Genomic DNA, 13,157 nt, shown 5'->3' with positions numbered 1-13,157 from the left:
CATGTCCTCCTTCAGATTCATCCCAGGGATGCTCTTTATTAACTTTTTTTGTTTTTATTAAGCTATATATTTTTTCCCACTCCTCCCCCCCCCCCCAATTCTTTGGAACTGTGGATTGTAGTCTGGTTATCCTTAGCTTTACTTTATATCTTCTAACCACTTATGAGCAAGTATATATTGTGTTTGTTTTCTTTTTTTTTTTTTCCTTGGTTTTTCGAGACAGGGTTTCTCTGTGGTTTTAGAGCCTGTCCTGGAACTAGCTCTTGTAGACCAGGCTGGTCTTGAACTCACAAAGATCCGCCTGCCTCTGCCTCCCAAGTGCTGGGATTAAAGGTGTGCGCCACCACCGCCCGGCTTATTGTGTTTGTTTTCTGAGTCTGGGTTACCTCACTCGGGATGACTTTTTTTTTCTAGTTCCATCCATTCGCCTGAAAATTTCATATCGTTTTTTACTGTTGAGTAATACATCATTATGTAAATGTACATTTTCTTTATCCATTCTTCAGTTGAGGGGCATCTAGTTGTTTCCAAGTTATTACCAATAATGCTGCTATGAATATTGTTGAGCAAGTGTCCTTGTGGTATGATTAAGTATCCTTTGGGTATATGCCCAAGAGTGATATCCCTGGGTCTTGAGGTAGATTGATTCCCAATTTTCTGGGAAACCGCCATACTGATTTCCAGAATGTCATGTACAAGATTGCACTCCCACCAGCAGCAGAGGAGTGTTCCCAACTCCACATCCTCTCCAGAGATGCTCTTAACATAAGCATTGACCCTGACTTAGGTGGCTGTAATTGATCACCGCTGAACACTTCATGTCTAGGTTTCATTTCCATTTAGGTTAAACCACTTCCTAGCACAACTTAATCATGCTTTTGGACCACAAGCTTTGTACAGTTTTCTGTTTTGTTTTGAACCTCAAACAGAATTTCTAACAAGGAACTGCTCTAGCTATATACCAAGGGGGAAAGCTCAAGGCTTTGCTCCCAAATGACCTCAAGAAGCTGGCTTTTTAAGCATCAATGCTTCAAACTTCTTGCCTCGTGGCTTTATTTTCCTAGTTCTTACCTAGGTCAGTGTAGTACTGTCCAGCTAAAGGGGACAGTTACAGTGGCTTCAGGGCTAAACGCTGTTAGAGTCCTTGGCTAGGTAGGAAACCACTCATGACAGAAAAAAATTAGACTCAAAGCTAGTGTCTCAGAAATGGACTGAAGTAAGAATGGCCGCCTGTGACATTGGGACATCTAGGTTCATGCATGGTTGCAGCTTTTTGGAAGCTTGTTTTGGAAGACATGTAGGATGTCTCAATTAAAATGTCCCTCATGCTACCATCACAGGGCCTTCTGACAATGTTCATGTGTGCCATGCCCACCCTGTTGGTACTGTCAAATGAATTCTTCAGATTCAGCAGCCCTGAAGGGGCTCCTCACAGGTTGAATGACAGAAAGAAGGAAGAGTGGAAAGATACCAGAGGCTCCCAGAGTACCATCCCGTGAGCACTAACAGAGTAACGTCAATCATTGCTTTTTTTTCCCCACAAGAAGGGAATTTCACAGAATATTGATACAACACAAAACCAGTTAAAAAGATGAAGCCCTAGGGTTGGTGGGGGAAGCCACCAGTCACTGTAACAAGATTAGAAGAATTCAAGATGAACAAATTATTATGCTTCATTTCCATTTTATTTTATTACAATGCACAGTCACAAGCTTCCTTGGGCTAGTCCCCTTTCAAGTGGATCCTTTTATGGACAACCTTTATGTATGCTAAGAACAAAATACTGTCATCCTTCTGAAAAACGGTAGGAGAAATCCAGAGATGTAACCAAACCCCAGTCAGAGCCGTTTTACTGCAGAACACACTAAGCTATTAAGTCATTAGGAACACAGGAAGCTGTAAGAAATGACTTATATGTTGCAAGAATTTATACATATAATTATGCATACTAAATAAGTTATCAGCCTGTTGAATTCTAGAACAATTTATAAAATGACCCATGCTTGCTATTTTTTTATTAGTGTTAGGTTACCACACAGGCATGAGTTCCTTTAGTGGTACACTAAACTACTAGAAACTAGAAAAATCTACCTCTTCCAGAGCAAAAAAATGCCTTACAAACTCAGAGGAATTACCTCCTGGTGGTAATCACACACTAAGAATCCCTTGAAGAGTTTACGAAGTTATTACTAAAAAATTACACTATTTTAGAATCCACTGACATTTTAAGATGTTTTAATGAAGAGATGTACTTTCTTTTCTCTTTTAAAGGCAGGGTCTCATGGAGTCCAGGCTGCCTTCAAACTTGCTTTGTAGCTGAGGATGCCCTGTAATCGTCCTAACTCAGCCTCCCAAGTGCTGGGATTTCAGGCATATGCCACCATGCCATAATGTGTGTGAAGGTCAGAGACCTTCTACCGTGTACGTCTCGGGGTTGAAACTCAGATTCTCAGGCTTGGCAGCAAACCCCTCCCATTCCCCTACAGAACAATAGCATCTAGTAGGGAATGGACTTTTAAATATTCACTTGGACAGTGGTTATGAATTATTTTCCCATGATGTGTCCTGTACTGTTCCTGTCTGAGAAAGAGCAGCAGCCCTTAATAGAAACTGAACCCTGATGTAAGCTTATTGCCACCAACATTTGATAGCCAAGTTTGGCTTTCAGTAAGATCAAATCTATAGGGAAAAATTTATTTCACAAATCTGACTAGCCTACAATCTCCTGAAGTATCTTCATTGCCCTTTATGTTATATACAGGCACAATATCTATTAGGGAAAATAAAATGCTTTGAAATTATCAAACATTTCTCATTTCTCCTATACACATACATAAATTCAACTTTTTAAAGGCTCAGATTTCATTAAAATGATTATTTCTATCTCTACCCACTCAGTGATGTTTTATTAAAACTGTTCATCTGACATCCTAAAATTTCACCTCCTAAAAGGGTAAAATTCAAGAATTGGATGGCAGTACAAATTGGGGGGCAGTTTATAATGCTTATTTACAAACTCTCTCCTCAACCACACTGAAAACTACTGGTATAGAATGCCTTTTTCTATCCCAAAACCTAATAGAGATCTGCATGTAACATGGTGTGATGACTACCAAAGATCTAGGCTAGTGGTACAGTTAAGAATTTATTTGCTTTAAAGCCTGAAAGAACATTTAACCTTTACACATACTTCAAATAACCATGCATCCTAGACACCAGAGTTCACTACCAGGATTCCAAAGCAAACCAAAGCTGGGTAAGATTTTCAAGTCTGTGGACCACAGAATGCTAGTTTCTTGTGACTGAGACCTCAGCCAAGAAGACACTTGTGAGATGATGTCTGCATGACTTCTAGTTAGTGATAGAAGACTTGGAGAGTGGGGAAGGGTTTCTCACACACTAAGAAATGTTGTCAGAACCATGTGCCCTTCACATGGAAGGCTCTGCTGGGGAAGCTAGCCCCACTTATTGGGAGCTGATAATCTTCCCTTCAGTTCTAGAAACTTCACAAAAACTAAAGTCTTAGAAAACATAAATAAGATCCTCAAAGTGTATTGCCTTCACACACTTTACAGTTATTAAATGAATGAGTCTACTTATAGATTTTGGTATGTTTATTGTCAACCACATTCTTCCCTGATACTAACTTCAGCCACTCACTCATTGGACATTTACTACAGAGCTACTAAATAGCAAGCCCTGGGCTGGGAAGGCAGTGACAAACCATGAGCGCACAGTCTCTGTCCTGAAGGAAGGCAGCCATGTACTGTGGACTAATGCTATAACATATTTACCTCCTAGGAGTTCACAGACTGCAGCAGCAGCAGAAGACACTTTCCCCCGTGACTGTGGGCAGTATCTGGACCTAGCAGACCTCTGTTCTTCTAGAGTCAAACGCCACCAATGCTTCTTTTGCTTTTAATTTTATTTGGCAAAGCAGCGCTGTATAAACTGTGCAGACTAGCAACAGCTTACACAGTGTGTTAGGCGCAGATACAGTATCAGCAGCAAACTAGAAACAGAAAACGATATTGAGCTACAACCTCCTATCATTTTTAGAGGAAAATTACATCAGAGATGTCCAATCTGAACAGCTAGTGTTTACAGGACACCACCTGCCGTCGTCTGAGGTTTCAGTATTTACAAACAACTAGTTTTAAGGTAACAGCAGCTGATTGTATCTACAACATGCTATCCTATGACACCACGTTGAAAGCTTTAAAAAGAAAGCTCATCTCTATTTTCTTAGTAGCATCTAACAGACATCAGCTACCAAGAAACCTAAACTTGTGAATGGTGGTGTTATCCGATGCACAAAAGAAATCTGATAAATTAATATTGGAACAGAATTAAGTGTTCAAGAAAAGCAAAGCCATTCTTCAAAACTAATTAATAAACTAGGTTTTCCATGTGGAGAACCCTTTCTTTTAATATTTTTAAAATAAAATGTGGGCATGTTAAAACAACACACGAAGTTATACTCTGCAGGCCTCCTCTAGCAGTTTGGCTCTGCGCCTCTTTGAATTAGGGAATCCTACAGAACCACACATTCTCATGCTGAAAATAAGAGTGTAACAAAGTCCAAAACAAGCTGTGGTGCTGTTGGTTGTCAAATGCTTCAAGGACCGAGATGAGCAATCCTCTGCCATGTTATACACTGGTCAAGCTCATGTTGCTTTTATAGTTCATCTCTGGGGAGAAAAGAGAAAAATGTAATTAGGAGTCACATGCTGTGATTTGGCACTCTAACAATTTAGACACAACACTCAAGTCAGTAAAATATGCAGATTCCAAGCAATGCAATAAGAGAAATGAAACCACAAATAGCTCCAAGCCAAAGCAAAACCGGACATCAGTCACCCCGAGCATCTTTCATGCTACTCCACAACACAGCAGGAAACCACAAAACCCAAACTTTGATTTTAGACCTAAAGTTAAACTTCTTTCTTTGAGGCAAAAAAGTCAGAAAAATTATGACTTCTGTCTATGACCATCTTGCTAATCTCCTTATTAATTCTAAGATGACAGCTTAAACACTTAAGAGTTCGAATTATTTTTTAAGAGTTCTATTCACACTGGGCGGTAGTGGCACATGCCTTTAATCCCAGCACTGGGGGGCAGGGGCAGGTGGATCTCTGAGTTCAAGGCCAGCCTGGTCTATGAACCGGCTCCAAAGCTACACAGAGAAACTATTGTCTCAAAAAACCAAACCAAAACAGAAAAAGAATTCTATTCACAAAACTGGATAAAGAGTCTTGCTTGGAAAGTCTGATAGCACTTGCAGCCTGAACTCTAGAGAAAAGCCCATTTGCAGGTGTCCTATACCTGTCAGCTGATCTCATTAAGGCAGCCTTATGAGCTCCAAAGAACCCATTCGCTCAGCCATTGCAGCACTGGGCCAGCAACTGCCAGTGAGAGGAAGGAAGGAGTAAAAATGCAGTCTAAAGGAAAGTGGATGGCATGTAAATTCTACCTCAATGAAACCATTCAGTGTGGAAAAATGAAGCATCACCAAGTCCGGAAGCCTCATCTGAAGCAACCAAGTGACAAAAGCATCACTAAACACTGTATTTCAAGGATGAAGAAGTATGGTTTTGCAATTAGTTCTCAGATGACTGGGAGAATAAGACATACATATCTGTAGAGCTGAAGTGTGAGCCGCAGACAGAGATGGTGACTGGCAATGGGCAGCGATGGCAGAAGCTCAGCTCTGCACACCTCCACCACCCTGTCTCAGCAACACCAAAGACGAATGCTTTATAAAAGCTGTGGATATGGAAGAGACATAATTATAGGGAAAAGTTTCATGTCCCAAAGAGGTGCTGAGTTTAAGGCTTACCAAATAATGTGTCTTTTAAGTTGTATTTTATAAATGGTACAAGAAAAAAAAATGCTTTCTCTAATAAGCCCCCTTTTATGTTACATTACTGGAGCATATGTGAGAGTGTGTGTATACAGTGTACAGAGGCCAGAGGTTGATCTCTGGTGTCTCCCTCAGTTACTCCCCACTTTAGTTTTTGATATGGGATCTACTTATGAATCTAGAGCATCAAGGTTGGCCAACCAGTAAGCTCACAGGACCCCCACTCCTCCCTTCTCCTACTCACTAAGTGCTGGAGTTACAGACACATGCCACCACAGCCAGCTTTTACATGGTGCCAGGGATCTGAACTCAGGCTCTTATTCTTGCACAGTAAGTACTTTATAAGCCAAGCCACTTCTCCAGCCCCTGTATTATCTTTTACATGGTAATTATCAGCTCTACCCCTCCTAATACAGTCCTTTAACCACACTATCATAATTAGCACAGAACAATCTTCACCAGAGTTAATGCAAATGTAGATGATCAGTCTACAGGAGTCACTTGCTCTAGTCAGTCTGAACACCCGTGTCTTTTAAAGCATGAATAAGGATACTAAATTATAAAACTTGTATTTACTTGTAGCAAGACATTAAATAATTAGTAACTAAGTCTTAATGCCCATCAAGAACATCTACCACATCTCCAAATATCCTCTACATTGCATTTTCTCTTGGGGGGGGGGGGTACTGGGGATCAAACTTAAGGCTTTATGCATGCTAGGCAAGTAATCTACTACTGGGGCACATCTGGAGTTTCTTCACATTTTCCCAATAAACAAAAAGAAATTAGGCTCATAGACTGGAATTTAAAATCTTAAGGTACTAAGGAAAGCTAACATTTGCTGTGAAAACACAGATAACTTCCACACATGATAATTTTCTCAAATCCATTCAACTTTCTAACTACTAAAATTTCCCAACTGTTCAAAATTCTGCTTATATGACTTACATGCACAGATCATTTACAATAAAAGGTAGCATTCCCATATTTGCTCGTTAAAATGGCTATATATGTTAAATGTCGTCAGTGCGTTGCAACCATGTAAGTCTGTTGTATTAAGTTTTTATAGTTCCGTGTTGGTAATACTAAATCATGTATATTGTCATTCAAGAACAAATGAGGATTGGAGAGATGGCTCAGTGCTAAGAGCACTTGCTCTTCTTGCAGAGGTCCTGAATTCAATTCCTAGCAATCACATGGTGGCTCACAACCATCTACAGTGAGATCTGGTGCCCTCTTCTGGTGTGCAAACATACATACAGGGCAAACTGTACATAATAATTTGTTTGTTTGTTTGTTTTGTTTTTCGAGACAGGGTTTCTCTGTAGTTTTGGAGCCTGTCCTGGAACTCTCTCTGTAGACCAGGTTGACCTCAAACTCACAGAGATCCACTTGTCTCTGTCTCCTGAGTGCACCAACCATTACCATTCCCCTGACAGAGCTCAATGCCTGGGCCCCACATAGAAGGGGAGAGTGGACTTCTCCAAGTTGTTCTCTGAGCTCCACACCCATGTGGCACACATGCATGCACCATGCGCAAAGAAAGATTTAAAAGTCATTAAAAGTACCTGCTTTCTTTATAGAGAGCAAAATTAAGAGTTCTGTTGTACTTACATTATTTTTTTTTATTTAAAATACAAAACAAAACAAAACCAAAAAGTCCCTCTTAAAAGAAGAAGCTTGTCAACTAGAAACGATTCTAAGGCAAAGATACCGTCAGCCCACCCTGATTTGGGCACCGGCTTTAAGCACCTAGCCAGACACTCCAGTATGCTGCTGTCACTTCTCTCCAGGGGAGAAGTGGTGTCAGCTTCAAAGGGAACATCCAGCTGATGCTGTGATGCACAAGCAGGCAGCAGCTTTCTAATGAGCCATGCGATGCAGTGTGAGAAGAGGGCTGTGAGAACAGTACTGTGTGCATGTCCTCCAGGAAGGTTGGGAGACCTGGTAACTCACTCGACAGCCTTGGAATCCCTCTCCTCCCCAAACTTAGCTAGAAGAGCTCAAAACTGGCCGGCCTAATCTAAAGTATGATGACACATTTACTCCTTACAATGGCTCTAAAACCATGCTGCACACCCAGAAACTGACCCAAAGCTAGACCATCTTCTCCAGGACAGATCTTTTTTTAAATGTCAAACATTTTCCCCTTTACAAATCTTTCTTTCTCTTTGTCCCAGTGGTATTAGAAGGAATGAACAAGGCAAGAAATGGTGGCCTCTTTTCTAGATCAAAACATTTATTTCCATATCTATTATAGCAGCTATAAACATGACTTAGAAATATTCAGGAAAATAGTGTCTTTCCTTTTTTTTTTTTCTAAGACAGGGTTTCTCTGTGTAGTCCTAGCTGTCCTAGAATCACTCTGTAGACCAGGCTGGCTTTGAACTCAAAGAGATCTGCCTGTCTCTGCCTCCTAAGTGGCTTGTCACCCTCCCTCTTCTAAAGGAATGCGTCAGTCTGAAAGAAGAACAGACCAGGCCACATTTGTCACACGGCTCATGGGAGGAGTTTCTGATGCTTTAATGGAGCAGCATGAAGGAAGCCACCAAACACAGCTCTTGCAGGCTAATGTCTTAAAGTCCACACCCTTTCACCTTGAATGTGTGGAAGAAGAAAGAGCAGAAGAGAAAATCACTTCCACCTGGACCACTGCTTTTCTTTATCTGTTAAAGGCACGTATATCACCCCCATCAGAGGCTTCATTTTGACACTGCCATCTTGTAGCTTGTCATACTGCTCCAACATTTGGTTTCCTCCTGCAGGACCAACTGGCAATATCAATCTTCCACCAGGCTTTAACTGGTCTATTAACTAGGAGAAAAAAGAAAAGGCCCACAAACACACCAAATTACAGATGTGAAAGTCACCTGACAGCACCGTAAGCAATGGTCAATGTCCATGGGCAAAAGCAGAAATAAATACACTTCATGTAGTCACTTCTTAGTGTCCTTGATTTAACCACCAATCAGGGGTTGATTCCAGGATCCCTCAAGCATGACGTAACCCACAGTGGCTCAAGTCCCTCACAAGTGGCACAGTACTTGCATATATAGCACACTGCACACCCAGCCTCATCTGAACCATCTCTAGGTTACTAGTACAACAGAGGGCCACTGTATGGAATTGACACAGTACTCAGTGACAGCAAACGTAAATGCTGCTCTTTCAACTGTCTGGACCTCCCCTCATCCAAAAACATATTTTTCATTCCCTGTCGGCTGAAAACACAGTAACGTGCTCCCCACTTAGCCATCTACCTCTCGTCCCCCTCCTAAGGTCCAAGTTGTCTGACGATGGACTTTGTTGTGTGCTCACCTTGTCCTCACAGCACCACACAACACCTGCTATGACTAAGAAGCTCAGTATGTTTGGGCAGAACCAAGGGCAATAGAGAATTCTACTGCCAGTGCAGTGTGTTCCAGATCTTTGTGAAAGGGGAGACGGAGAAGGGAAAAGTACAGAAAATTAACAAGGAACTGCTATCCTATTACCGTGGAATCTAGGGCATCACTGAGACAATGGTAAGGGAATCCTAATGCCATGACTGCATTTAGGAGTCCTGGCAGCAGCGGAGTGGGAAAGTAAGGCTGGGCTACTTCATTGATATGATGAGGGTAATCCTATGAATGCAGAACCAGACTACCCTTCCGGTCTGAAAATGGTTAAATCATATTCTACCCTTTGAATAATACAACCTTATATTATTCAAAAAAAGCAAGAAAGAAACCTGACTTTGGATAGGATAGTACTGCCCCAGAGAAGGTTTCTTTCAGTTAAAATCTGGTCACTTTCCATTTTAATTTTCTTAAGGAACACTTGATTACTGTGTTGCCCTTGACTTATTACCCTGAGTTCTAACAGTCATAATGAAAAATAGGAGATGTCTTCCTCCCGATCCAGGTTTGCTCCCAAAGTCAGTCCTTTCATCTACATCTTCTTAGCATCACATTTATACTTCAAATCTACATAAGGACTGAGCTCTTAATATGCAGGCTCCTCCTGTGCCCAAGTCAAACCACCATCACTAAACCTCATTAAACTAAGACTGTAGGAAGACAGCCTGAGTTCTGAGCTGGAGGCTCCAATAACTCTGACCCAGTTCAAGTTCCATCATCAGTGCCTCCTTGACTACTTGACAAAATTCTCTCACACAGACATTTTCTTTTCTATCTAATAAACTATTAGCATTTAATATTAACTAGAATATATGAACGTCTAAGTATATTCTGTACTTCATCTGGAACTCATCGCTACATTGCTATATAAATATTTTAAGTTTTAGGATTAAAGCACACAAATACCAAAAAAAAAAAAAAAAAAGCCCAACTTACTGCCTGGGGCACAACTGGGGCAGCAGCTCCTACATGAATAGCATCGTATGGAGCTTCTTCAGCATATCCCATTCTTCCATCACCCACTGAAAGAGAAGTTACACTTTGAAAATCTGTGCAGGTCATACTTGGTGTGAAGAATTCTAGCAGAGGAGTCGGGGAAGAGACTTTCATGACTTCATATATCCTTAAGACACAGAAGGCACTGGGGGAAGAACAGTTAGCCTAACTACACTAAAATTAAGAACTTCTTAATTCAGCCTCATAAGGGCTGGGCATGTACCTCCATGGTACAGCAACTACCCTGCATGTGGAAGGCCATGGGTTTGATCAAGAGCAGTGCAAAATAAACATATGAATGAATGAATAAAAGGTGGCAATAAAATGAAAATGCATACCACCAAGGGGGGAGAAATGTATGTAAAGTAAGTAACAAGACTAACTACTAGAACACCCATCTCAAAGATAATAATGCAACCAGATATCTGGACAGGCACCTGACAAGAGGGAAATCCAAATGGGCAAACATGAAAACAAACTCAACCCCAATGATGACAGGAAAACACCAAGCTGAGATCATAAGCAATGCAATGCTGTGTGTTCATTAAAATGAACAACAACAACAAAAAAAAAAAACCCCAAAAAACCCTGTTTTTATCCTACGTGTTTCAATGAAGATGAAGGATACTTAAAATCCACTTAAAAAGAAACATTCAGTTTCCTGTACTCACCAACCAGCCGTACTCGTCCTGAAGACAGAAGCATTGGGTCGTCTTTTTTGACGTTGTTTATTGAGTCATCTACTAGTTCTTTAATGTGATCAATTCCTATGACTTTTCCACTTTGTCCAACCTGGAAAACAAAAAGTAGTTCAAGAGTTCACATTGGTAAATTTGCTTTTCTGGAGTGTCTTTAAAATGTTTCCTTAATTAAAATCATATTCTGCAATGAGAAATAAAAAACAGTTTTAAGTCATTAATCTAAAATCTCAGTTTATCGCAATTACCATATACAACTTTTTCAACTTTTTGAATAATTTTATTTAAGCAATTATAAAGTTAAAATAAATTACAAAACCTTACTAAGAAATCTGCATTCCTTTTATATTTATAATTTTTTTCTTTTGATTGTTTGAGACAGGGTTTCTCTGTGTAACAGTCCTGACTGACCTGGAACGATCCACCTGCCTTTGCCTCCCTGAGTACTGAGATTAAAGGCATGCACCACCACCTGTTTTCTTGTTTTTTGGGGGTTTTTTTGTTTTGTTTTTTTCTTGAGACGGGGTCTCACTGTGTAGTCCTGGCTGCCCTGGAACTTGCTATATAGACCACACTGCATCTAATTCAGAGACTGACCTGGCTCTGCCTCTTGAGTGCTGGAATTAAAGACATGTGCCACCACTGTCCAGTCTAGATTTCTAATTTTTAAATCCAGGACTCATTCAGGTATTATGGGTGGCAAATGCCTTTAGTTCTTACACTGAGGAAGCGGAGGCAGGTGGATTAGTGAGTTCAAGACCAGCCTGTTCTACACAGTGAGTTCCGGTCACAATTATATGATGAGATCCATCTCAAAAAAACAATATATTTTTCCTGGGCAGTGGTGGTGCACACCTTTAATCCCAGCACTCAGAAGGCAGCTGCAGGTGGATCACTGTGAGCTCAAGGCCAACCTGGTCTATATAGTGAGTTCCGTAGTGAAACCCTGTCTTGAAAAAATCAAACAAACAAACAAGAAGAAAACTAATATATTTTTAAAACCAGAACTTTGCAGGAGGATTTAACTAACAATATTTAATTTGTATGAACTCTAACTAAAAGGATAATTTAAAAACTACTCAAATATTGACTCACAGCACAGTGGTACATGAGTTAAGACCTAAGTTTTATAGATCTTGTCTCCAAAAGATAAATTAAATTTTTAAAAATAAGGTATTATATAAAATTTTTAAGAAGCCAGGCACTTTATTCACTGACCACCCCATAATCTGGGGGTCCGAGGCAAGAGAAGTCAGTCTGACTACATAATAAAAATGAGACAAGCCTGGGTTGTATTGTGAGGTCTTGTTTCAAACAAAGCAAAAACAAGAAATGGTGAGGTGGGATTTTTACATTCAACTCTACTGCTTTTAGTGAAAAATATGAAAATACATATAGAAGCCAGGTGAGGTGGCACATGCCTTTAATACCAGCACTCAGAGCCAGGTCAGTCTCTGAATTAGATGCAGTGTGGTCTACACAGCAAGTCCAGGGCAGCCAGGACCACACAGAGAGACCCCGTCTCAAAAAAGAAAATTCATAAATATATAAAAACGACTTAAGTATCAACACTGACTACAAAATAAAGAATAACAGAATAAAGGCCCTGAACAAACTCCTGGGTCCTACCTGAATTTCATCACTCACAGTTGCCTGACACTAGGCATGCAGACCCTTCATTCTCTAAATCAGGTTCCTCAACTACAAACTAAGAAAAAATGGGGTCTATACCTCATAAATGAGAAAGCAAAGAGTACATGATAAACACACAGAACACTGATAACTACAGGTAAATGCTTGAAAAACAGTATCTTTTTAAAAGATAACTAAGAAACTTTTTACTACATTTATTTGCTTATTTTACGTGTAGGAGGCATGTGCCATGGCACATGTGGAGAGGGCAGAGAACATGGGGGAGACTGTTCTCTGCTCCTACCATGTGGCTTCCAGGAATGAACTCAGGCTGTCAGGACTGGCAGCAAGTGCCTTTACCCGATTAGTCATCTTATTGGTTCCCTAATGATATTTTTAAGTGAATATTCCTTTGAAACCAGTAACATATCAACACTAGAGAATGATTTGCTAATTAAACGCTATTTTCAGCTTTTTATAAAAGAATTCCTGATACCCAGTTCTGAGGACTTGAACTCTACAAAACCAATAAAACACTAGAAAAGATCATGGCCCTCACTGTGTGCTGGG

At 40.3% G+C, this 13,157-nt stretch overlaps 1 protein-coding gene across 4 annotated transcripts in view; it reads right to left on the bottom strand.

Annotated features, from left to right (window-relative positions):
• Positions 1 to 3,132: 3,132 nt before the first annotated feature.
• The window catches only part of Pcmt1 (protein-L-isoaspartate (D-aspartate) O-methyltransferase), a 31,341-nt gene continuing 21,316 nt past the window's right edge, over positions 3,133 to 13,157 (bottom strand). For 2 of the 4 annotated variants that reach the window (XM_041680071.1, XM_041680069.1), the window contains 4 exons: positions 10,929 to 11,049; positions 10,198 to 10,283; positions 8,508 to 8,677; positions 3,133 to 4,691 (listed from right to left, as the gene is read on the bottom strand). In XM_041680071.1, coding sequence (XP_041536005.1) covers positions 4,679 to 4,691; positions 8,508 to 8,677; positions 10,198 to 10,283; positions 10,929 to 11,049 — 390 coding nt within the window. In that variant the 3' untranslated portion in view covers positions 3,133 to 4,678. Of the gene's footprint in view, positions 4,692 to 8,460; positions 8,678 to 10,197; positions 10,284 to 10,928; positions 11,050 to 13,157 lie in introns of all 4 variants that reach the window. The other 2 variants (XM_041680073.1, XM_041680070.1) reach the window with 1 other exon arrangement.

Source organism: Microtus oregoni, unplaced genomic scaffold (genome assembly GCF_018167655.1).
Source record: "Microtus oregoni isolate MIOR12 unplaced genomic scaffold, Mior012 000033F_ref0000390, whole genome shotgun sequence".
Lineage (NCBI taxonomy): Eukaryota > Metazoa > Chordata > Mammalia > Rodentia > Cricetidae > Microtus > Microtus oregoni.
This window is presented reverse-complemented; position numbering and strand designations above follow the sequence as displayed.